The sequence below is a fragment of the Acyrthosiphon pisum genome, chromosome A1, assembly GCF_005508785.2.
Source record: "Acyrthosiphon pisum isolate AL4f chromosome A1, pea_aphid_22Mar2018_4r6ur, whole genome shotgun sequence".
NCBI classification, from domain to species: domain Eukaryota; kingdom Metazoa; phylum Arthropoda; class Insecta; order Hemiptera; family Aphididae; genus Acyrthosiphon; species Acyrthosiphon pisum.
This window is the reverse complement of record NC_042494.1, coordinates 97,686,786-97,714,351: the sequence shown is the minus strand read 5'-3', so window position 1 is coordinate 97,714,351 and position 27,566 is coordinate 97,686,786. Positions and strand designations below refer to the sequence as shown.

General features: G+C 27.9%; 3 protein-coding genes across 4 annotated transcripts in view; 1 reads left to right on the top strand and 2 right to left on the bottom strand.

Moving 5' to 3' along the window:
- LOC100165290 (NAD-dependent protein deacetylase sirtuin-7) overlaps positions 1-6,540 on the bottom strand; it is a 7,815-nt gene extending 1,275 nt beyond the window's left edge. Inside the window, exons 1-7 of the mRNA XM_001946136.5 lie at positions 5,766-6,540; positions 4,384-4,481; positions 3,028-3,243; positions 1,315-1,486; positions 1,000-1,236; positions 661-781; positions 1-594 (exon numbers count right to left, since the gene is read on the bottom strand). Coding sequence (XP_001946171.1) covers positions 1-594; positions 661-781; positions 1,000-1,236; positions 1,315-1,486; positions 3,028-3,243; positions 4,384-4,481; positions 5,766-5,867 — 1,540 coding nt within the window. The 5' untranslated portion in view covers positions 5,868-6,540. The remainder of the gene's footprint in view (positions 595-660; positions 782-999; positions 1,237-1,314; positions 1,487-3,027; positions 3,244-4,383; positions 4,482-5,765) is intronic.
- A 161-nt stretch (positions 6,541-6,701) lies between these two features.
- LOC100163215 (uncharacterized) lies at positions 6,702-10,312 on the top strand. Its single transcript, NM_001162093.2, has 6 exons — positions 6,702-7,042; positions 7,729-7,883; positions 7,951-8,008; positions 9,044-9,157; positions 9,934-10,056; positions 10,129-10,312. The coding sequence occupies exons 1-6, from the start codon at positions 7,003-7,005 to the stop codon at positions 10,254-10,256; spliced, it is 618 nt and encodes a 205-aa protein (NP_001155565.1). The 5' UTR covers positions 6,702-7,002; the 3' UTR covers positions 10,257-10,312.
- Positions 10,313-11,293: 981 nt separating this feature from the next.
- On the bottom strand, positions 11,294-25,836 carry LOC100163855 (transmembrane protein 94). Of its 2 annotated transcripts, XM_016807146.2 has the most exons (24): positions 25,529-25,835; positions 25,180-25,448; positions 24,921-25,114; positions 21,632-21,904; positions 21,374-21,568; positions 20,597-20,664; positions 20,266-20,441; positions 19,960-20,191; positions 19,782-19,875; positions 19,313-19,542; positions 18,989-19,212; positions 18,086-18,210; positions 17,816-17,985; positions 17,537-17,671; positions 17,352-17,474; positions 17,155-17,284; positions 16,882-17,090; positions 15,030-15,207; positions 14,828-14,948; positions 14,161-14,285; positions 13,827-14,088; positions 13,659-13,752; positions 13,433-13,594; positions 11,294-13,367 (listed from the first exon to the last, which is right to left on the bottom strand). In XM_016807146.2, exons 1-24 carry the CDS (start codon positions 25,633-25,635, stop codon positions 13,295-13,297), a joined length of 3,969 nt encoding a protein of 1,322 aa, XP_016662635.1. In that variant the 5' UTR covers positions 25,636-25,835; the 3' UTR covers positions 11,294-13,294. The 2 variants fall into 2 exon arrangements, with proteins under 2 accessions (XP_016662635.1, XP_016662636.1); XM_016807147.2 differs by lacking the exon at positions 17,537-17,671 and having other exon boundaries at positions 25,529-25,836.
- Positions 25,837-27,566: the final 1,730 nt, after the last annotated feature.

The window sequence follows — 27,566 nt, the reverse complement described above, 5'->3', positions numbered from 1 at the left end:
GCAATTTTTCAACTGCAGCCAATCCTATACATGCTTGATATACAAAGTTTTTATAAAACTGATCAACGGGTGTTGGAGACAATCCTAAAGTTTCCATATTATTGATAAAAAATGGATTTAGATATGGTACTATTGGTTCAACCAATGAAAGCATATTTCGTCCTTCTAATGAATTTTGATCAACACCTTCTATAAAAGGTCTCCAAAAATTACTTAAGCTTGGAACAAAATCCATATTTGAACACGACGGAGAATTAATTGATTCACTTTGATCAACTATGGATATATTATTTTCTAATTTTACTAAACTGAGATCAACTGGTTGAATTAGGTCTTTTGATCCTGAACACATTTTGGTAATATTTTTACCGTTACTAATATCTAATTCTATTTTTTCACATTTTGTTATAGTATTTGAATCTGTTTTTTGAACATCATCAGTCGGAACAGCTAAAACAGGATGTACTGTCGTATGTTCTTCAGCTGCTACTAACATTGTGGCATGGTGAAATATAGGATCTAGACAACGTTGATATTTAGGAATATCCAAATTTAAGATTGACATTACTTTTTTCATAATTTCATCACATTTACCTGGAACATTATTTTATTATTTTATCTAATCTATTTTTAATATCATGTAAAAGAAATTTATTGTACCGTTTATTTTTAGTGTAGCTTGGTCATCCTTCGGAGTCCATTGAAGATTCACAATGTATAACTTTGGTCTCTTTTTAGCTGGTCTATCCATTGACCAAAGCCATGGATACTTTTTCAGAACCTAATAACATAATGTTTATAACTATTATTGTTTAATGTTTAGCATTTTTATAACATAAAATTATTAATTTTTAGTTCACTGAAACTGAAAAAAACTGAAATTATAATAAATATTATAAATATTAACCAAAACTAATCACAAAATCAATTCAATAAAAACCCCAATAACTTAAAATGTTTTTATTTTTTTTTACTTTAGGCAACCATCATAAACATTACCCTTAAGCTGGATCCTAAACACAAGATTACATCAGTTTTCTCAGCGTGTTTACAAGCCGTTGACCAATTAATTGGCCATTGAAGTTTACCACGTTCTCCAAAATGAACAATTGTATCTTTCAACGGTTTATGACAAGCATAACATAACCTTAGTGTTTTGTGATTAAATCTTGCTGTATGTTCTGTCACATCAAACATTCGCAAATAGTGTCTGTTTGGCTTACAATTGTTGCATACCTATAAATTAATATTTTATTTTAATTCATATGTTCACAAATAAAATGAAACCATATAAACATATAAAATCCCAAATACCTCTATAAACATATCACCATGAACTTCTGACAATGCTGGTCTTGGTAGACCACTTCTTAAATGCAACCCATCACAATTTTGAGAAACGACATGTCCCAGTAACCCTTCACGGTATAATCGATATAATGCCATGTGTGTTAATGTGGGTTCTGCTTGGCTTAAGTCGTGACATCTAAATAAATAATTAATATCTTAGCATAAATGTATAATATATTATAGCTTATAAATATTTAGCATTTTAGTAATAATTGATGTTATTTATTAATTTTAATATTATAAATTCTAAATTTAATGTGTTCTCTAATAAATCACAAAAAATGGCATTTAAATACAAAATACTTTCAAATTTTTGATTTATTAGAAAGCACTTTATATTTAGACAAAATATTGATATACCATGGTAGATAAAAGTAGATTCAATGTAATATTTTCCTTAGTATGGCTAAAGAAATGTTAAGAAAAAAAAGAACATCGCTAAAAAGTTAATAACTAATGTATAGACTAAGAGTTACTCAGGGATCGGACCTAGTAATTAAAAAACCTATAATATAAACTAATACGTTTTGAAATTTGCATTATATTAGTTTGTCTTTTTTTAGGTTTAAACACAGGTGGGGTCAGCATGATCGTTACATAAAGGCAGTGTCTGGATAGGGTAAGTACCGGTCTATCGAATAACTTATACTTATCATACTTTAACTGGTCCAAAACCTATTAAAATAGATTAGAACAATTAAGTTTAACGAATAGTACTTAATTTACTATAAGCTAAAAAGATTTCATTTTACATAAATTATTATCTAATAATTTGGTTTTTCCACGATTTTCTTATTATGTTGTAATTCAAAAATAATTAACAGTATGATACTTGAAATGTTCACAAAATATTTCTATTACTACTTCCTGTATATGATAATATTTTCAAAAATAGTTTGGATGTTTTGGAGCTATTTATAGGTATTTTTAATTTACAATTTAGTTTCTTTTCTATAAATAACTAAAAAATAGTCACAGTATTTTTTTTCTTGAATGAAATAAGGACATATAAACATTTGACAAAAATGTAAAATATCTATAGTCCAGTTACCAAGAGAACACTACTGGGTGACGACAAAAACTTATCGTAGTCCGCGCATCTCCCACCAATATGACTCCCAATATGTCATCAGGTGATCGGCTATCATATTGTCAAGCAATTATTGTTTACGATGCGATCAGCTGTAGTCGTCAAGCGTTGGTTTACGACAGAGTAAGATGGTTCATGGTGGAAGAAATTAGACCTACTAGAACCCATGTTTATTAGAATGCGCGGCCAAATAACATTCTATCAGTAACCATACAGTTAATTATTTTTGAGTTACTACAAAAACAATTTGAATTTGAACTTTTTAAAGCATATATTTAGGCATAATTAAAGAATTTTTAGTGCTCATTTGCTTGGTTTTTAGTTGGAAATCACCGGTCTAGTTATCACTTATATTTAAGATATTTAAATATTAATATATAATTTTGCTAAGTTTCTAAAGATTATACAATAATATTAAAATGTTCAAGTATTATAATATAGGTAGGTATTGGAAGAGGAATAAAATATCTTAATTGTTTTCATATACATTTCAAATCTTGATTTGAAATCTCAAGGCATAAATCTTACAAATGAAAAAATCTGGAATTTTTTAGATAATTGTTGATGGCAGTACATCTATTACACACCCAATATCTTTTCCTTGATCTAATAATGTCCATATTCCATTTGAGCCTCTATAATCAGGTATTTTAGCTGCCGTGCTTATTCCGGCACCAGTATAGACCACTAAATTTGATGCAGACAAAATAGCCTTTGCAAGTTCTTCACATTTTGGATCTAATACTTCAACTGGATCTTCAAACTCTTGACATCGCTCTTTTAATTTCTTTTGTCTATCTAACCTAAAAAAAAAAATTCTATAAATTAATATTTATTTATTAGTTATTATTTTTTTCATTATTACTTTATTAGTATTAAAGCCTCGATAGCTGCATCATTGGCTTGTGGTTTATTTTTTTTTTAAATTATTGCGTATTTTTAAAAAAATAATTAATATTTAATTACACTTAAACTAATTTGTACAGGTTAATATTCAATTATTAGTTTTAAGATAGATACGGGTTTCTTAAAACCCCGCTCGGGCGAGTGTAAGCATTAATAGCTCTGCCACTCAGGTTTGTTATCTCCCCACTATCCATACTAAAAAATATAAATATATCGTATTAATAATCTATGATAATAATTTGACAGGTAAAACCAATCATTAATATTAGGTACCTGCCCTATATGCGTTTATTACATAAAATCCCAGAATTTTGGGTATCACAGAAAGCCTAAACATTTTTAATTGACCGTTTACATCATTATTCATTACCTAAATACACTTTTTTTTTAAATTATTTTATATTAATTTTTTTTTCTATTATTATCACTCATTATATACTTTTGTTATATATATATTATATTAAAAAAATTTACTGTTATTATTATGGAAGTTTTTTCGGATATATTTATTATTCTGTATAGCAGGGGTGTCCAGCGAGAAGAGACTCGCAAGCCACCAAATATATTAATAAAAATTGAAGAGCCAAGATGTAAAAAAAAAAAGAAAGGTCATATTATATGACCTTTTTTTTTTTTACATCTTGGCTCTTACCTTAATTTACGTATGTTATGTTAAGATGCGAGCCGCAAAAGTCTATGACGCGAGCCGCGGTTTGGCCACCCCTGCTATATAGCAAGGAGAAAATAAACCTAAGGAGCGAGGTTATAAAGTTTTTACTCACCTGAGCGGGGTTATAACAAACCAGTACCAGATAATCTATAATCCATATTATTGAATTCAACATTTTTAAGAATGTGAAATGAGTAAAAAATAATTTGAAACACAGTATTCTTCACAATTATCATACCAATTTTAATAAATAAAAAACAGAATTATGGTTCTTATAAAAACTGTATTGAGACTAATTGAAAGTATAAATGTTATTTATTAAAAAAGTTAAGATTAATAACTAAAATATATAGTAAAAATTAAATACCTTTGAGATATCTTCTGTACTGTATCCTTATATGTATTAAGAATTTCTTTGTCATCAATTGTTCTCTCAGATAATGGCTTTTGAATAATTTCTAATATCTGTAAATATTCAACATAGATTAAAGTAAAATATTGTTGATAAACTTTATAGAGAACATTTAAATTTAATTCAAGTTTACAGACATATTCAGGGGCATGATGTCAGTGGACATGAGGGTTTTATATTTTCCACTTTAGCTTATTTTTGACATATAAAATATGTAAAGCAATGAAAGTATATTTACTGTTAAATAATATGGTCTGAGAATAATCAATAATTTATAACAGCCCTGTTCCCTTCAAAAAAGCTGAGCATGCCACTAGTCATAATTTATTATGATTAATACATAATAAATTGAAGCAAGATCTTTTAATTTATTATTTAATAAAAAAAAATCTTGTTTCAATAAATACATAAAATAATTAATATGTTTGCTGTATTATTCAGGTTGAATCAAATGGAAAAATTACAGTTTGAAAGTTTGAGAATTCTAATTTCTATGACATGTTTACAGTCATAATGAACATATTTCTATGTGCTATATTCTATTCATATGCTTTATTTCTTCCTTAGTATTTGTAAAATTCAATAATTTTTATTGGTTAGTTTACATATAATTTTAATTTTAGTTTTTCAATAGTAATTAAGAGATTTATTTCTATTGAATAGATAGTAATGTAGTATTGTAATATGATCAACTATGATGTAGCATAGACGCTGTAAATTAAATAACCTAGGAACAGCTGGGAAAACATCATTTTTGTACTTCAACTAAGTTTACGATACGATTCGTTAAGTTCTGAAATTTAGACATAACATACAATGTTTATTGAATATATTATATTATATTAATATAACATAGTATACAATGACTACGTTTAACATCATTATATACACATAAGTAAATAAATTTCATAAAGTGATATGTATATATTATAATTAAATCGCCGAATTGTTCATTAATTCAAGTTTTTTTTGACAACAACGGTCAGCAATAAACCAATTTATTAATCATGAATGCTGCATGTTTATCTATGATGTAATTAGTGTTTATATTATTAGATAATTAATAACTAATAAGTCCATCGACTGATAATAACTTCCAAAAAAAAAAAACTTTAAAGGTACTTGGTGATAAATTAGTTTTATAGACAACGTATAGTTAGATATGGTTTGTTGAATAGTTGTTGGAAATTTCTAACAAAATAATAAAAACTCGAAGTTTAAAAGTCAAAATTATCCCTTTCCTAAGTAAAACAAAACCAAAATTAAAATTAGTTTGGAGACAAAACACTGGGGACTAGGGTCCATGCTACTCACTAACATTGTGCAATCGCTCTTACTTTTTTATTCGACGCATTTCTCTCAGTTTTCATGCAAAACGTTACGTTCGGAGCTGCCTTCCGTTTTCTGAACTTTAATTTGCATACTTTCTGATTATCCATTACATGCGAGAATTGCGATATTTGCACGACCGAATCAAATATTAATCACAATGATTCAACCGAGGATTCAACAGACGGAATTGTCGATCGCTATTCGCTATGGTGATCACACGTCGGCAGCGGTGCGACGGGACATTGTTGGGTACGCATCGATACTGGGACTGACGACTCGAGATCATTCGAACATACGTTTATGACTTAATATTAGAACGTTTCATACCGAAATATAAAAAGAAACGACACAAATGATCTATTGAAAATTATTTTTACCAACGATTTAACCAGACGAATTCGCACACGGGAAGACGGCAAGACGTGCGAACAGACGTGGTTAACCGGCCTTCGGATTTCGGCTAAGTTCCGTCACTCGACATATTATTTCGGTATTAATTTCACTCAATTTCGTCAGAGTTTCTGCGCAAAAAGTGACGACGGTGAAATTCTTTAATTCAGAGTTAAAATATAAATAACAATTACTATTGTAAATAGCATATTATGTAGATGTCGTCGGTGTGTGTCCGAAGAGCATTGAGCTATTAAGCAATTTATCGTATCATGTTATAATATTCGTAAATCGTATCGCGTATCGTATCGCGTAGCAGATGTTCATTATTATTATTGTTGTTTTTTATTATTATTTTGTTAATCTGACCGAGACTACAACTACAGAGCATGACAAAATTGAAAATAGATAGGCAATAGGTATGTCAGTAACAATAAGAGTTTTGGTCAGGTTGGCGCATCCCACCCTCCCCAGCCATTGTTGTAGTTCGCCTCATTTCATTGGCCGTTAAATTGACATGCAACAGAGTACACTGGGAGATGTGAGTTACCAGTTATGACTTATATTCTGTGGCTCGACTATTATAATATAGTTTATTATTACACGGTCTTAGATTACTTTATTTTATTAAAATATTTTATAGTATAGGATAATATTATAATATACGATCGAGTGATCGTTGAGCCAGCTGTGATTGAGGGCTTGAGGTGTTGACTGTTAAGCGTCGATTTGTTATTTTTCAATACCCACTTGTATGTTCGTGTCTACATTGTTTGAGTTTTGGCAAATCGTAGTATTACCGATTTTAAACGTAATTTAACGATTCAAAGTTAACCACAGGATTGTATCAATATGACCGACCCTCGTAGTTCGAATACTAACGTTTATCAAGGTAAAACAACGTTTTTATTACATTTCTCGTGTAGAAAACATAGATAGAAACCAAAACTTTTTTTTGTGACTTATCTTTTATAACAATGAAAACAAATAAAAAAAACTTACCATATAGAGCAGGGATGGTCAACCCAAATGATCTTGCGGGCCACTTTTTAAATACATTACAATCCTGCGGGCCACATATAGGATTGCCAAAAAAAAAAAAAAAGGTCATCAGCCAAAATATTATTATAATCTCATATTTTTATATTTTTTTATTCAAAATTAGGCCACATATAAAATTATAAGATACTGCGTTGCGCTGGCATTCCAGAATATTCTATCGGCACAAAAATAATTTTTTTTTTGTAAATATTTGATAAATGTCGCGGGCCGCAAAACTTTCCAAGGCGGGCCACGGGTTGGCCATCCCTGATATAGAGGTTGTAACAGAAGCACCTGACAAATGAAAAATGAAAAATTGATACTACCTAGTTAAATCTATGAATAACATGAAAATTATGTAGATAATAATTCGTTTAATATTTACTTTAGTCTGAAAATTCTTAAAGAATAATCCAAAAGAATAATTAAAAAAAAGTTATTGTTTTGAATTATTTTAAATCTATACAAATATTGATATTTAAAAAAATTGCAAAATCTCCCTATCAACTAATTAATTTTTTTTTTTTGGTATTATAGGTAGTGGTCATTTTGAATTTTCTTCTGAAAAAAATTGGGGTTTAGAACAAGAAGATTGTAGAATATTTGGTTCTATTGATATGACACATTTAGCTGCAAGTATAGCTAGTGTGCCATTTAATATACAACATGACATACCTGTTGAACTATTTACTGTATGGTTAACTAGACATTTGTAAATCTTTTAATATTTTTTTGAAATTGTAATAAATTTAAATTTAGGTGGAGCAATTAGAAGAATTTGAAGTAGAATCGTCTCTTGCTTTGAGCCGACATATATGTATGTAAATAATACAATACTTACCAAATATTTAACTTAAGAAAATATTTTCAAATTGGTACATTGTACGTCATACAGCTCACCCCCATTTTTTTTCTTTTAATAATAAATTTATTATAATACTTGAATTTTTTTTTGTTACCATTAATTATAAATACTATTTACTATTAGTATTTATAATCAAAGGTATTACTTATGGAGTGCCCTGTAGCGATATAATATTCTGTTCTTCAAATGGAACACCCTTTTTACTGTAAATTATTTAGAGGATAATTTTTTTAAAAATTTGAACAATGTGAACGAGTAATAATTTCTCAATTATTAAAATGTTCGTACTGGGGATAATAGTTTTTAAAAATGGTTTTACAAAATATAATATAGGTGTAACATTGGATCTAGTATTGATTTGACTTAAACCATTTTAACAAATTATATATTTCAATTGATGAATATTAACAACTAACATTTTCAAAATCTATCATAATGGACTTCTTATCTTTATTTACAAAGGAAAATAACTCAAAAACTACTCGTTCAAAGTTTAATTCTGATACGTCAAAACTTTCAGAAAAATAATCACAGGACACTTCTCAAGAAGTAGAAAATATTTTTAAGAGTGAAAATATTATGGTTTTATTCATAACTAACTGATCCCGTGCACTTTGTTGCCCATTAAAAATGCCAACTCTGTATCTGTATAAATAATATGTTTTATTTTATAATATAACGGTTACCATAGGAACCATTTTAAACTAATGGCAACCAATAATTATTATTATAATAGCTTCAAAACCCATGTCAATCATTTATAAACAAACATTTCCATCGGAAATCTCAAAATAATGTATAAATGTTGTAATGGAAATATGGACACACAGACCAGACATACATTCATTTTTATACATAATATCTATATTATAGATCAAAAATTCCAAAAAACATTTTGAATAACCGCATTATTGAAGAAAATATAACCAGCTTGCTTGATGAATAATCTTGTATATTAAAGATTAATGTATATATTTTTATTTTTAGCACAATATAATTCAAAAGTATTAAATATTAAAACTTTATTGCCAACTTGTATTGGAAGTAATCAAGCACCCACAGCCACAAATAAGTTAATTTTGAAAAATTATTCTAATTCAGGTAAAAATAATTCATATGTCACCAACAAAATTATTCTATTTACCACATTAATATCTATAATATGTATAATTATATGTATTGATTCTAGGCATTGACTTGCATTATTATTATTTATCATGTAAAAATTAATAGTAATAATAATAATAAAGGAAGTATAAATTATAAATATTTAACATACTTAGGAATTTAATAATACCAAAATTATTTTAGAAAAAGTATTATAATTAAGTTTTTTTATATTCTAAGGGCCGTTCTTACAATGTACGGTAAAGTGTCGGTTAACGCTAACCAACTGATAATAGATTTTTTTACCGGCAGAATTCGGCCGGTTAAGTGTCGGATAACTTTAACCAGACATTGTAAGAACGGCCCTAAATGGAATAATTAAGTTTCTGTCTTGCAAGTTACAATTATATGTGATTTTTATCAATGCAAAAGTTGTATATCCCAAGAAGAACCTTAACAATTCATTCCCTAAACTAAAGATATTGTATAAATACATTTAAGTATTAAACAAATGCTAATTAAAAATCTAAATTTTAAATATAATTTAATAATATTAGAATTATACAATATTTTTTTCTTCAATTTTTGGAATTTATTATCAAAAAAAAAAAAAGCTAAATCTTATATTGCTCGAAAACTCAGTGTTTTGGATAATTACTTCATTATTTTATATTCTACACTTCCCTAATTTGATACCAATATACATTTGTTTGTTTAAAATAAACTAAATATATAACTAAACACAAATATTATAATTTTAAATGTTACAGAAGTTAATAATATTCCTTTTGATTGTGATATTCAATCGAATATAGAATTAGAAGAAATATTGGGAAATATGAAACCTTTAATTAACATACTACAAGAAGAAATAAATACAGTTACTAGTATAGGTACAATGAACATTTTAATTTCATTGTGATGAAAAATATTTGATATTTCTATAATGTAAAATTTTATTGTAGATACTAGTAAAGATGACTCAATAATAGCTGAAAATCAAAAGATGCCCATTGAAGATGATTATAAAATTGAAATGACGAATCATGATTCAGGGCATTGGCTTGATTCCATGCTAGATAGTGATGAATAAAAATTTAAACTGTATTTTTCAATCATTAATAAATTTAAAATATTTATTTATATAAACTATTTTGTGTATTATGTGTATGTATCATTAAAACATTTTGTAACTTTAATTGGCTACCCGAAATGTTGTGCAATCATAATTTTATAATTGAAATAGATTCAAAAACCGTCACCAAAAGATTTTGGAAACATGAATCCAATGTGTGGTTACAATGTTACCTAGCAAAAGTTGATGTTTTTGAGGAATCATATATATTATAATATAGGTATATAATGTCTTCTTCTTTAAACTATATCTTAAAACTTCAGGAAAAACAAAAAAAAAATTAAGAAAAAAAGGGAATTTTTAACACATAATTGATTTTATTTTTTTAGTGTAAAGGTCTCCACACACTTTAACGGTGGCAGTAAAATTCTTTTGTCTTGGTCGAGCTGCCAAGGTGGCGGTAAACAGTGGCATCATTTCAGTTTTTATTAGGCTAGGGCAACTTTTCATCGCTTTTCTGACTCAACATTTTTGCACTCATATTCTCATAGCATAGTGCCATAGTGGTTAAGAGGAGAGGTTGTGCCACCTTAAGGGTTATGTATATACTAGACTGGGACAAATTCATAAGTTGCCCCTCCCTCCCCAAATGACGCCACTGACATTAAATTGTATCCCAACTTATTTTACCACTAGTATGAATTTTGATAAAATTTATAAAAAATTTCTTTTCATAGTTAACATTAGAAGTTTTAATAGATAATTCCCTACAAGTTTTTCTACGTTTAACAAAACAAAAAAGTTTACTGGAAAGTAAAATTAATTTTTTGTGCTATTTGATAAATAAGGATTTTTAATTATTAAATTTGATTATATAATATATTATGATAGTATTCTAAGATGACATACCCTTTCCACTCAGAATCGTTTTCCATATGCAATGATTTATCATTTGATTCAAATTTAACACATCCATTACAATGACATAGGTACTTGACAACTACCGTACAACAAAGTGGTACCCACTTACTCACCTTTTTATTTTTTTTATTTAGATAAGCAGACATCATTGTCTTATAAACTTTTTTTTTTGGATTTTCAAGAATAGTTGTAGGTGATAGTTGGGTAATAAGGATGTTGGAGATGGTGAGTTAGTGTATTATTAATTGCTTATAGTGGAGTTTTGCTAATGCTGTGACAGACAACAGTGGGTATTTTGAAGTCAGATTGAAAGTGTATTATTGGAAACGTATACTTTTTTCAAAGAGAGAACTCATGGACCGCCCCACAAAAATTGGTTTGGTCTACGCCTGTCCACGCCCGTCATCACCAGTCGATAACCATTATCATCGGTGGTCAGAGAGAATAGGTTGCGCGTGTGGCTCTCCCATAATATAGTGTTGGTCGCGATTGGGGTTCTTGGAGGGGAAAACGGAGCCTCACAGTCGTCATTCTACATGCGCAAAACCTGTGCGTTCTCTCGTTGAACAGTGTAGAATGGAGCTTTTGAGAGTATGCAAAGGACTGGATGGAAATCTTTGTATGTGAATATGGTTAATGTTAGACATTTTGGCTAAGCTCCATAAATCATAGCTGTATGGCCTAGGATCAAATGGGTCTATACGGTAGTTTTATATTAATTGCTGAAGTCAAGAATGGAAAAAGAGATAGAGGCGGTCATTAAGTGAACAATAATATTTTTTTGTGAGCTGACCAAGTTTGTTGATGATTGATGTTAACAAGTGTAAAATTGCTCCTTGAGGTACGCCTGCATTAACTATTGTATAAATAGAAGAGGTATAACATACTCTCACTGAGAAGATTCTAAAATTCTAGATACAATTTTAGGATTAGATAGTAGTGACTGGGTAAAAGAAGCTTATATTTGTATAAGAGACCTATGTGCCACACTATCAAAGGCCTGGGAGAAATCTAGGAATGCACCAGTACAGTAGAGTTTTTGCTGTAGACCGTAGGAGATTCCAAATTGTGAGTTTGGTAAAGTTTTTATAACTTCAACTATAGGTAAAATACGTTTCAATAACCACTTTTCAAATACCTCGGAAAGTATTGGAAAGAGACTGATTGATCAATATAAAGTTGGGGTGTTTGAGGCTTTTTGGGTTTTAATATAAGAATTATGGTAGAATATTTCCAAAGGATTGGGAAATAAGATAATCTGAGGATTGCATGGTATATTTGTGTGAGGAATATGATAGATTTCTTTGGTAGGTGTCTGATGACTGACAGCGATAAGATCAAGGCCTAGACATTTTGTTAGGAGGAGTTTTTAATATTAAAATAGACTGCCATGAGAGAAGACTATGGGAGGAAAGCACATTTGTAGTGGAGAGTCGATGAAACTTTCAACTTCTTTGATTTTGTTAAGCGATGGATATTATGACGCGGAAGGTGTTTTCCAAGTGTTTGGTAAATATGTTTGCTTTATCTTGGTCAGGGATAGCCCAGGTACCATCATCTTTACTTTATTCTATTCTGTATTTCTGTGTCTTTACGCAAGATAGGAGTTTATTATGAATACATAGGAGTTTCCTAATAGTCTTCCAAACTCCAAAGTGAACCATTATTATATGTAAGTGATTATGTATCGTTTGCAAAGGATTCAGATCTGTGGTTACCAAGAAGGTGTTTAAGTTTGAGTGCAAGTGCGTTATAATAATGTTTAATGGATATCTGGAATGTTACCAGACGTTTCAGTGATATAAGGGTCCTAACATGAATAACAGGAAGTCATTTTTAGACGTATTTTTAAACCCATATTTTTATTACTTAGAAGTTTTGTTTTAATTGTAAAAATGGACGTTTATTTTATGTAAATAACAATCATAATTCTAAGCACTAAAAATAAGCATAAATATTAAATTAGTATAAATTATTTAGTTTACTTAAATTATTTAAAACATTTACAAAAATTTTTATAAGTAGAACTCTATAGTGTTCAGTCTAACGCAATTAATAACAATATTAATATCACATACATTAACTACTTGTAACCTAACGTCAACTAACAAGGGAAATAATAGATATTTCTTATTTTAGAATGGAGAGTTCATACCAAGTTTAGTTCCAAAATCTAATCTTGCTCTTTTTTGGTAACGCACATTTGACCTAGAATAATAATATGTAATTAATTTTAATAAAAATATTGGCAAAGGTAACTATAATAAACAAACCTTATCTCTTGCCAATGAACAATTTCGTTAACAATGAAAACCAGGAACAAAGATACAAACCCAATAATAAAAGTCAATACAGATAGTTTGGAAATACTAATATTATTTTCAATACTATCAAAGTATTCATAATGAATTGTGTATGCCCATTGAACTAGAATACTGTTTTCATAAATTTAATTGACATCTTTAATATTTAATAATCTTAGTTTATTTTGAAACTTACATGAACAATGAAGTGAATAAATAAGGTTTATTTAAATGTATAGTTCGTTTCCAAAGTAAATAATCTCGATGAACAAAACTTAGAGATATGGTAACTGTAATACAATATTAATAAATAGTAAATATTTCATTTGTTATTCTTAAATTCAAAATATTAATTAGTAATTACCGTAATGCATCACAAGGAAAAGCAACATTAATCTTTGTACACTGATAATAGTGGGCTCAAATTTTGACCAACCTCCCCATTCAGTTTCTTTAGGATCTGGATATACATACCAACATCGTTGAATTTCAATAGTTGAATTATTATTAGTAGTAGATAAAATCAAATCACAAGCTTGACTCAGTGACCATATAAACAGCAACACCATATTAATTACAACCGGTAAAAATTTCAGGCCATAAAACCATATTACGTAATAAGACAACTATAACATTTTAATTATACATGTAATGTAGTTTAATATTTAAAGTTTAAATAATAAAACAACTTAACTTACTTCAGATGTAATAGAACATTGATTTTTTCCAGTTGGTTTTTGCATAACTTCAGGATCTGTTGGACCTCCTACCAACGATACTGACAGTAGAGGCACAACAATACATGTAAGCCATAATATTTGACCTAAAGATAAATTACGATTTTATGATTGAAATATTGAATAGACAGCAAGTAAATAGCTTTCTGATTGGATTTTTTAAACATTAAAATATAAACCATGATTAAAGTATTAAAGTAAAAAATTGCAATGAAAACAGTTTTAATAGTTTAACTTTCATATAGCTGCCAACAGCAAAACCAAAACAGTTATGCTTGGTGGACCAATGGCTGTCGATGAAACATTATTCTCAGAGGGATAGTAGTCATATCTTATATTATTAGCTGTAGTAAAGCTATCCCTTTGACACAGTGATCAAAATTATGATTCAAAGTATATTGAATCATTGAAATAAAACCATTTTTGTGTAGCTGTATACCTGTATGACAGTTATCATTTGTACTAAATTAGTTTTTATAAAAAAAATAAAAGCTAATCTACAAGGAAGTTAACAATAGAATAAAAATGATTTTAATGCAATAACATTTCCAATATATACAACTTAAAAAAAAAAGCTTTTGTGGTAGGTTACAGAAAATATAAAATTGAAATTAACTAAATTACAAACCGACTGATAAAATAGGAGGTAATACAAGAACAATTGCAAGTAGTTGAAGAAAACTAAGCGAAACCATGCAACTAGTCCAAAATTGAATACAGTTCCATATCCCTTGCATTAAATATCTTCCCTGTGAAATAAAATAACATTAAGACATTGAACTAGTATAATTACGTCAATAAAATATTTTAACTTTATTGAAATCAATTACTTCCATAATAAGATGGTACACTGGTAATGGATCTTGACGATTAAGTGAAAGGCAACAAGGAAGAGAATTCAATAACTCAGAAAGACCCACTGGAGATATTGGAGCATCTATTGGACTTGGTTGTTGCATGATGCTAATTCGCTGACATACTTGTGGATAGATCGGTTCAATAGCAAGACTATAGTTAATATAACAGTAAATATAATTATAGAAACTATTTATAATATAAATGAGACATTCCAAATAGGTTTTATATGGATACTTAAAAATCAGATTTCAAAGAAATATATGTATCAATAAGCGTTTAGATTTGAATTGCAATGAATGAGCTTAGTATAGTTGCAGCTAAGTCTCAGTGTTATTTTTATCAACGAATAATAAAAAAAATTCTCAAGTTTTTAGAATATTGAAAAAAATATGAAAAATTTATAAAATATTCTGCTCAAAATAAACAGTTCTTCAATGCAATAATTTTTGTGTGAAGATTTAAAATGTCCATATTTTATAATTTCTTGTGTTGATGTGAGCAATGTTATGGCATTGCTCAATTTAAGAACTGCTGTCCAAAAACCTTAATTTATTACACTATACATTGTATAATATGTATAAAACAATAATATGCGTTTATCCTACAGTCAATTACAAATTAAATGTTTACAATTACATTTCCTACTTCGTTGTAATTTTAAGAATTTGTAGCAGGTTTAATCAAACAAAAAATATTTTTTTGTTAGTAAATAAAACTAATATATATTAACTATTAAGTTATAATTTTGTTGTTTATTATACAAATATGGATAACTAAGCCATAATATATTTAAAATAAGCTCAAATTATTATTCATTTTAGTGTGTTAAGAGGACGTGATACCCGCATGTGTGTTGTCTCCGTCTTATAAGTGTATATAATATTAAGATGTATGAAAAATTTACAATTTTAAAATACTCATAACTCGCGTTAAAATTAAAATATACTAAAAAGCATACGAGGTTACCTAGATAATAATCTTATCTTTAGATTTTATAAGAGGTCAATTCACTCTAATTCTTAAATTAACGGAGCTACACGTGTTCTGCTGAGCGTAAAATTTGCTATGGTACGCACTTATAAGACAGAGACAATACTTGCGGGTATCACGTCCTCTTAAGTACACATTTAACATTTGATTATTATCAATAAGTTATTTTCATGCTTATGTTAAAAATTAAAATTAATATAATTCAATTGATATTGTAATCTAACCATTTTTAATACAATATTTTATAATATTTAAATGCCACAAATATAATTTTGTAAATAATATATTTTTGTCAATTGGCTCTTATCATTGGAGCACTCAAATTTATCTTAAAATGTAAAATAATAATTAAAAAGTAAAACAATATAATAATATATTATTTAAATTAAGTTTTAAGTTTTTAAAGCAAATAACATAAGTATGAAACAGTATAACATAAGTATAAAAGAAAAATGTCATAGAAAAATCTGACAGGCAAAACTTTAAAAACTGATAAATTTATGGATGGATTAAAAATTATAAATTGTTAAGATGCAAAATATTGGATTGCATAAGATAATAGATAAATAAAATAAGACAAGAATAATGATTAAATTATGTGCATTTAATAATTATTATAAAAATTAGTAAATAAAATGTACAAATAAAATACTCATTTTCTTATTTATTTTCAATGTTAAATCTTTGAAAAATAAAATATTTTTGTTAAATTTCAAGTAAGTACTCACATTACAATTTTTGAAATATAAAAATGTATTTTTAAAAATTTACTGAGAAAATGAGTATTTACCATTAAAGACTGCATCTGCATACTTAAAATAAATACCTAATTACCTTGCATCAGCCTGCATAAATATACCAATATTTTCAGCATTTGGAGATGATCCCAGTACACAAACAACTTCTCCATACTGCTGCATTATGGATATCATTTCTTTAGTGGCTTCTGGAGTACAATCAGTGAATAATGAAACTAAAAGTGGAACATTGTCTATGCATTCTAGATGAGGTCGAATGTTCTCAATGCCACGAGGCAGTTTAGCCTATAAACATTATTATCAATTAAAGTAGGTAACATAATGTAAGGGTATTTATAGGAATATTTACTCGATTATACATATCAAAATTAACAGGAGCACTTTGGTCAGTACTATCAGACATGCAGCTAAGTGAGTGCCATTCTTCTCCATTTTTTTCTATTTCAACCACATTGCTATTATCATTGAAAAGGGTATCCCTTGAAAAATATTTGTTACTCATAATCTATACAAATAATATGAAAAACACTTATAACATTAATATACTTTTGGATGAGCATTGGCTTTATAATTTTTTCTCCATCATGTTCTATTGTTACTTGGGCATAATCCATATTTAAAGCAGTTGGTGCTGACATACTAATTGTACGAGACATATTGAGAGCCGTACTGAAAAATTATATTATTTAAAAATATTGTACCTAATAATTTATTATGAAAATTAAAATTACCAATTTATATTGAGGGGAGGAAAACAATCAGCGGATAAATTATGTTCATAATCAGCAAGTTTTTTCTTCGACTGACTAGTAGATGTTAGCGGTATCAAAAAGCTAGTTTCGTCATCACAAGTTGCTGCACCCTCACTCGATTCAAAATCAAAATACAAACACTCAAATTTACGTGCTAATAGTTATAAAAATCAAATAGTGCATTTAAAAAATAATTAGTCAGATTAGTATTAAAAACTTCAACACTTCTAAAACAATAGTCGTTAAAAATATTAGTACCTAGGGTCAAGACGAGTTCTTGTTTGAGCATCACCTAGTAAAGAAATATGACAATTCCATCCACTCTCCAGGCCCATTTTTTCGGAAAAAACCCTAGATCGAAGTTCATTTTCTTTACTAAAGTGAACAAATCGTATACAAGCTGTTTCCAATAGCTCAATCAGTTGAACCTAAACAGTTTAATATAATATATATATTACATTTACTTATTTAATATTTAATATATATATATAAAACTAAAATAAAGCTATTCATCCGTTTCATTTTTACCATATCATATTGAGGTTGATACTGCATGGTAACCATTCCTAAAAATATTTGATTGCATTGTGTTTCAAAACAACAATTTACATCTTTTGAGTTATATTCACTGCAATCACCAAATAGTAATGAATCTGAAATATAAATTGTGCATTTATTAAATAAGTATTATAACGGTAAATTTACAGATATGAAACATAAATATAATATAACCTCTTAAATTAAAATATTTGAGCATTGTTATCATCAACAAATATATACATGGTGTATCAGAAAGACCTGACAAATAAAATCATTTTTATTCCAAACAATATTTTTTTTAAACATATAACTATATAACTTATTGACTTGTGATATACTTTATCCAGAATAAGAACGCACCAGGCGGTCACTGGCAAAACCAGTTTTTCTACGTAAATCTGGTACGTTATTATTCTAGATAGAGTATACACATATTATAATAAAACATTTTTAATTTCTCAATCTACTTTATAATACTGAAAACAAAAAAATCAAAATCGGCCAATTAATTACTTAATCTAATTTTTAGAAAACGTTTAATTGTAAAAATATTTATCTAAGTCAAGTGTGGTTTAAGTTCATATGTATTATGATTTTATCTAAAGTCAAAACTATATTTTTTGAATTTAAAATGTTTTTTACGACTGGATTAATTTAACAAAAATAATGAGATTTCAAAAAATTGTAAAATATAAACTACATGACTTAAATTAATTTTTATCAAATGTTAAACTTTTTATTTTCAGTATTTAAAAATAATAATAAAATTCTTTATACTATACATACTTTTGATTTGAACAAAAGTTATTTCATTTGTTAGGTCTTTCTGTTGTACTATGTATTACTATATAATATTTTATATTATCAAATGGTTACATAAAATATACTTGCCAGAAGAATGAAATTGTGGTTGCCTTATTTTAGGAGTTGTTGATGTCCACGGATGTGGTGTTGGACTACGACATAATTTTGAATATAATTGGCGACAATCAGCTGGTAACTCCAAATACATTTCTGAGAAACTTTTGTCAGGTGGTAATGGTAGTGGGCGGTATGAAAATGCTGTACAGTAAGCTGTTAAACTAGTTCTTTGATAAAAATCTAGTACTTTCTTCCTATAAATAGTATAGTTTATTTTTGATGTGGTTGACTATTACAAACAATGGCTATAGCCTATATCTATAATAAATGCTTGGTTATAAAATTGATAAATACCTAACAGAAGGAGATATAGGACTGAGATCGTGACCATCCCAAAAATCTATGCAAGCATCCAATATTATGTCAGCTGTACCTTGGCTGAATAATTGTAAACTTGTTGCAGCTTTACCAATACTCCTCTCTCTTAATCCTACACACACCATGTGAGGAAATGGAAATTTTAATTTGGTAGTATTTGGTAATGATCTGGCAAATTTAATATCTCTTCGAACAGCATCAGCTTGCTAAAATTCATATTCAATAATTTATTTAATTTTTTTTTGTCACTACAACTATATTCCGTCCCATGAGAAAAGTAGACCGGACGGCGACCAAAACTTGTCTTTTTCTGCTCATTCTCACAGCCGCCGACTGTCACATGGTGAAATGGTGCCACAGTTCCGGCTGCCCGTCAGTCTACATGCGCGAAACGGTCTTATTCTATTGTGGGACAGAGTATAGTAGGTTGTAAACAAAAACTTACAACATGTCTATAAGTGGATAACTGTAATTGAAGTTCAAAAATATCATCAGCAGATTCTGAAAATCCTATTTGTCGAGCTAATTCACAAAGACATCTAACAGTAACATACAAAAATAATAATAATAAAACATTATTTTTTATAATTTAATAGTTGTAGTAAAAACTAAATATGATTTACCTTCGGTTGGTAACAGGAACAAGCACTTCACTATACAAAGCTTGGCAAGATACATGCGCGCAAAATTGGGCATAATGAGCATGAGTTGATGGGTTGCAAGTATTTAATAGTACTGCTAGACCTAGAGGCTTCAGAGAAGTAATATGATTTGACCAAGTTGCATCATCAAATTGTAATCTCCATGCTGAACCTCGGTCATGAGTTAGATCAAGTACCTCTACTGTATAATTTTCTGTTTAAAATTAAATATATGAGTCTTAATAATTCTAAATCCGGTAATTTGTACATTATTTCATGAACATATACCTTGATTCTGAATAGTACTATCGTAACTTTTTCTTTGTGTTTCTCTATTACAGTTAGGAGTATCTACATAATTTGAGATTGATGATGATTTGGAAGGATTTTGTAAAAAAAAAAACTTTTTCAGCAGTTGGATTAGGCCATGATAGTATACCTTTTTTATCCACACAACATAAAGCCTAAAATAAATAAACAATAAGAAATTGGTATTTAATTTAAATATTAATTTAAATAAATTACCGTTACAGATCCCATAACATGCAATAGATTAGTAGATCTATGTAAGAAACTACCATTTCCAAGTACACAAGAGTAAAAGTTTTTCAATAAATACCTAAATGAAAATTCTAAAGAGTTGTTTTTTGCTTCAGTTTCAGTTTCTTCAAAAAGGTCTTTATTTTTCTAAAACAATAAAATACAATGTCTAACATATATATAAAGCATTCTTGGTATGGTGGAGATGATTCATTTTAAATTATAATTATCAACCAATTAGTAACTCATGATGTTCAAAAAATTGAAAGTTGAGAAAATTAAATATTAGTAAAATATTACAATGAAACAACCATTGACAGGTTCATTCACATCAGAGCCTAAATAAAAATGGACGCTACTGAACTAATTTGAACGAATATCAAACAATTTGATCAGACTGCCTTTGGAGCGAACGCTTCCAAGCCAAACAAATACATTAATTTATGTTTGGCTAGCCTGTTTACATTGGTTCTTTCAGTAGCATTCATTCCTGTTCGGGATCTAATGTGAAAGCACCTTTATGAAGATATTTATAATATTACAACACTATCAACTAATGATTCAATTCTATTAAACTTGTAACACAATAATGATACAGAAGTGTAGAGCATTTGACTTTTAACAAAATTGTACTAATTTTTATGGTATCATAATGTAGATGAAACAATTTGAAAAAATAAATAATAGTAAATATTAATAAAATAAATATTATGATATAGCCAAATAGGTAATAAATATGTTTTTTGTATGGTGAAATATTATCAAAATGTATTACTTTTCGACATTAGGGTTAACAAAGATTATTTAGGACAAATATTGGTTGTAAGAAAGGATCTAGTCCTTATATTTTAGCCACCTGAACTATGGAAGATGATTGTAGTACTGCATTTCCATAACATGTCATGAGTGTCCATGCAATTGGCAACATCAATGGTAGAAGTGGAATAAGTATAGAGATTGGAATTACAACAAACATTGATACCCAAGTACCAGATTTCAACCAAAGTGTAACATAAGACCAACGCCACCAAACAGTTAAAATGGTACTTCCCTAAATGATAAAAAAATAATCATATAAAGTTTTAATTTCATTTTTGGTAAAATATATATTTACCAAAAAGGTGGCTGCAGCAAACTTTTGCATGAATATTATTTGTAACAAATATAAACATTTTGTGTAAAAGCTGCTTGGTCTATTTTGTGATAGTTCTAATGCAAGTTTCAAATTATTTAAATACGGGGTTTCATTTAAAACATATGCAACATTTTTTAATGGATTGCGAGATACCATAGTTGGTACAGAAGTTTTGTTTTTCATAGCAGATGCAATATCTGGATTAAATATTTCCCATCTAGTCAATTCTGCTGGAGCCCATTTATCTTTTTCCTGATTACAACAAAAATACATTTTATTACAGAAATATATAATACAAATAATAATTTTTAAGTATCAGTGGTGTGTGGTCAGGATGAGGTAGCCAGTGGGCTATAAAATGCCGCTTAAAAAAAAAAAAAAAAATAAATAAAATTTATAATGTCAATTGACAATATTTTATGTTGCAACATAAGTTTTTTATTATAGATATAATATTATCTGTATTATAATAAAAATTAGAAAAAATAAATTATGAAATTGAATTATTTTGTAATTTAGGTATGCAATATAATGGAAGCGCTCAGGATTTTTATTACCTGACCTGTATCATTATACAGTAGGCATGACAGGATATGTTAGGGCGGGCTGACTGCAGTTTTATGCAGAAGTTGGAAGCGCTGCATTGAGCAATTATAAAATACATTAATTAGAAGTGGATTTTCTGTTACTGCACTTTTTTTTTTTGGCTATTACCAAGCTTCAAATAGTATTACACGCCACTATTAGGTATGTATAAAAATCATACAATTCTTAACATAAAGTAGTATAAGTAAATCCATTATATATGTTACTGTAAAAGACCAATCACTAGGTAAATCTTAGTTTTACTAATTAATGCTAGGTTTGACTATTTGTACTCTGTAAATACTGAAATTCCTAATTTTATTCAGGCTTTTACTTAACACGTGTTTGAAAACAGATTTATTATTTATTTGTACATAAAAAAAAAATAATAAGTTGTATGTTTTTCTAGCAATCACACCTCAAAAATCCTTGATTGCAATGATGAATAACAATTATTTCGCAAAGATTATTTTTACAACTCTGAATTGTGTAGATATAATCTAATAATCTACCTTGGGACTTGCATTTTATCGGGTTTAACATTAATATCATATGATATAACAGTAATAGCTGATATATTGATTGATGGCACTAACAATACATTATCGCTAAGATATGGTTTTATTAGGTACACATTCAGTCTATTTTGATTTTACCCGATAGACAGATCCATTTGTATGACTGTATAATATGTATTGTACGTGTAGTGTTTATATTGAATTGTGATCAATTAATGTAATTTTTAATTTATTGATATTATTATATTTATTTTCATTGTTAATTTTATTCAAGTATGACTTAATATTAGCTTTATAAAGGTTTTATGAAGTTTTAAATCCATCAATTAAGGATTCTAGTAATTCTTTTTATTTAACACGTTAAATTTACAATACGTATTTACGAGAAGTGAAAGAAGCAAAAACAATCGCTGTCAAAATATCAATCCATTATCGAACATTAAAATGTTTTGATGTTCTTTGTTTTGCGAATGAAGACAAACTTATTTTTCCAGTGGAAAGTGGATCTGAAAATATTGCATATGTAATGACACACTTTATACTTTTTTATACACGCAGCTCATATTGAAATCAGAGATCAAATAAATCATATGCTAAAATAAAATTCAAAAATATTATGTGGAAGCTACAAAAATGTACTTGAAAATGTCTGAAACATGCAAAATAAGGATAGTATGCCAAAAAAAGGACTCGTTGTTAATTTGATATTACACATTGATTTGATTGAAATGTAATCAAACCCAGATAATGGTTTTAAATACATTGCGGTGTATCAAGATCACCTGACCAAATTTGTTATTATACAGCCTCTGCGATGTAAACGTGCAGAAGAAATTGCATATATACTTCTAGATAAATTCACTCTCTATGGAGCTTCTAGTATACTACACTCTGGTAATGGGCAAGATTTGTAAATAAAATTGTTACCAATGTATGTGAAATGTGACCTCATTAAAATAGATCCGTCGAACGAACTAATCAAGACATAGAAATTATGATAGCTACTTGGATGGAAACTAATCACAATGCAAAATCATCTGAATCTTTACGATTTATTTAAGCAATGAAAAATTCAGCATTTCATTCAGGTTAGTTATAATAATTCTGTTTTTAAAATAATTTTTTTTTTCTATAAAGAATTTAAATAACTGTCAGAAGTTTGTATTAATAATATATAATTATAATTTTTAAGCAGCTTATTGCTTAAATGTCATATGTTGTGTATTGATCAGCTTTTACTGAGTCAATTTGTACATCCTAGGAATTACACGACATGTTTAGTAAAAGCCCGAATAAAATTAAGAATTTCAGCATTTAGTGAGTACAAAAAGTAAAACCTAGCACTAACTAGTAAAACCTAGGATTACCCTGGTGATCAGGATTTTACGGTAACATATACCGGGTAATTCTTTTATCAAACAACACTCAATATTTCAAAAACTGTAAATTTTTTTGAAAATATTTTTTTAAAGTTTCAAGTCGCTTATAAAACAATGTTTTTATTAAAAAATAACATTTTTAAATATATTTTCCTTATAATTTTTTAAGTTTTTTACTTTTTTGAATGAGAATGTAGGATTTTAATTTTTTATTCCAAAGCAGAATATTTTTCTTAGTATTTCGATACATGAAAATCAAATTTGGGAGTGAGTAGGTAATGAGTAGGTAATGAATTATGAATATTCAAAGTTTTGATGAGCGGAGAAGTGGACAAACATTTTGCGGGGTAACCTTTCACCACTCCACTCATCTTTACTTAAAATACTTCTAACTCATAAGCTACTCAACCCAAATTCAATTTTCATGTATCAAAATACTAAGAAAAATATTCTGCTTTGGAATATAAAATTAAAACCCTATGTTTTCATTCAAAAAAGTAAAAACTTTAAAAAATTATAAGGATAAAAAACATTTTGTGTACAATAATAATGTACATGTACTGATTGAATTAATTAAATGTATATCCTTGATAACTTAAAATTATCGATGACTTGAAATAAAACTAATACTATGCAAACAAACATCACTTACATTAAATCAAAAATTCTAGAATAAATAATTAACATTTTTTAACTACAAGTTACCAAGAGTATTTATAAATTATATTTAATTTTAGATAACAGTATAGGTATATACACTATACAGGTATATTATAAATTACAAACCCTAAGCCTGGAAACATGGCACGGAGAAGTTTGTCCTGGTTTCAAAAGTACTATATCACCTTTTACCAATAACGCCCAAGGTAAATTTACTAGCACACCATCACGTTGAGTCCATTGTAAAGTAACTGATGGAGAAAATGGCATACATAAATGTGGATAATTTTCTTTCTTCCAATGGCATTTGTCTTTATAGCCTTAAGTTAAGAATAAACAAAAATTAATTTTAAGAACTATTTTAACTATTTTAACATTTTCTTACAATTCAGTTTTTTCATCACATGATCGAGCTTGGTGAACATTTCTTCATGTCTTAATTTGTTATCCCATAACACAGTAGCAAGATTGGTAGTTAACAATATCAATATCAATATTCCGTCATCAAACAGATACCACATTTCATCATACACTAAACTAATGATGACCAATGAAAAACCACAAGCAAAAATGATCAAAGCAGTAATCCAACAGATACTAGTGAATGGACTATTATGTTTCAATGCATCTTGAATCCATAGTCTGTCTTTTCCCCTATTAAAAATATATTATTATTATTATTATTATTATATTATTACTACTAAACAGGACAGAAATAAAAATTATTATATTACTGTTGTATGTGTTGATCTTTAATATGATTTCTGAGCGACAATATTTCATTATATAATGTGCGTAAAGCTTCAGTAGTTGACAATCCCGGAAGCCCTTCGGTAGTCATTGCTTTTATTTTACTACAACTTCTTCATTATTGTGAGTTTTGAATAAAATCTACATGCTTTTTACTTGATAACATCCAAATTCCAAACTGTCTGTGAATAATTCAATATTTGTGAATTATAATACTATTACATTATAGGTACCTACTTGTATTTATATTTTGTAATTCTTGTAAGGAAAATAGAAAGCAATTTATTGTAAATTGATAAAATTATGTGTTTATGTCACAGACTTCTATCTGTGGTTTATGTTAAAACTTATCAGTTACATATTATGTTATCAATTTATCCTTCATTATATATTTTTATCCACGATATCCACGATGTATAGCTGATCTTCTCTTCGTTGTGTTTCTTTCAATTCTCGCAGAATTCAATTTCTTTTCATTTGCATTTCGCATAATCTACCTACCTACCTTACCTATCGGCTATCTGTGCTATTATTTTTAAATTATCAGTAATTTTTAGTTTGTGGATTTTATGCATTTTCGATTATTAACTACAAAATAAATTGCAAATTTTCGTGATTTGGATGAATTTTCAATTTTGTCAAAATTTGAACTTTAAATGCTTTTAAAAAATAATCGTGCCTAAGAAACTATCTTTATCTATCATATTTTTTAACACCTATGATAACAATTTCGAACTTTGTGGCTTTCTACCTATTGAAATTTTAAGCTTTTTTACCAAACAAATAATTTCTTATATATCGAGATTTCCAAAAAAAAAAATTATTTTAATTAAGTGCCTAAAATTAAAACCACGTATCAGGCATCTTCCTTTACGGGTTTACTCGATACTCCCTTATTTTCAATGGACTATGGAGACACAACCTCCCTAACCATATCCCGGGGAAACGCCACATAATGTACCTACACTTTATGACTTAATTTATAATACAATTTCCAAGTCAACCTGTTCATCGAATATCTATTATTATAGCCCATGCCAGATTTTTTTTATAAGTAATTAATGTTCAATTTTTAACAGCTTTCATCAAATTGATAATTTACAAATTTCTATTTAGTAGTTGAACATTTATAAAATGTAAAATATAAAATGTTCAACTTTTACTGCTAAGGATTGAAAATTTATGTATAAGTCTACTTTACCGGGCAACCTTTTTTTCAATTTTTTTTTTTTTTGTTGTAAAGGGGTGTTTTTACGAATTAAGAACGACGGTGCAAATCATTATTATGGAAGTTATAGCCTTCCAAAATTTGTGATTTTATGTTTATACTCATGCGCACAACACTATTATAATGCGGGGTGGACGATCTTCAGTTTGACTACTTTGGCGATCGGAGCCGGCAGGTGAAGTGATAATAATAATATAGGTACGTTAGCAGGCTCAGAATCGTTTTTCGTTTGTATTTTAATAATTTGTAGACATGTATATTTATTCTTATTACTAATAATATTATAGTAGGTGTGTATATTTAAATTATTTTATTTTATTTCATTAATTTATTTAATACTATACCAATAAATTATATAAGTATTAATGAATAATTTTTGAAACATTGTGTTCGAGAAAATAAAAATAAATGTGATTTTAATTAGAGGCTTGTAATGTATCTACCTATATATTATGTAAAAAATAAATAAATATAATGATAAGTAATAATTGTTGAATTTTTAGGGACATAATAGGTAATGCATTCGTGTAGGTAGGTATGTATTATACTATATATATAGACATATAGGTACCTATATATACGAGTATATGAGTATATTATTATCATATTGATTATAAACATTAAAATACTATATTATATTATATTTATATTATATTTTATAACTAGGTAGTAGGTACTATATATTTATAATCAATGAACAATGTTATTATTCATAAGTAGCGCACACGTCAGGATAGGCAGTTGACCATTACGTGAACATTTATTTTATGTTACCTACAATATTATTTACAATT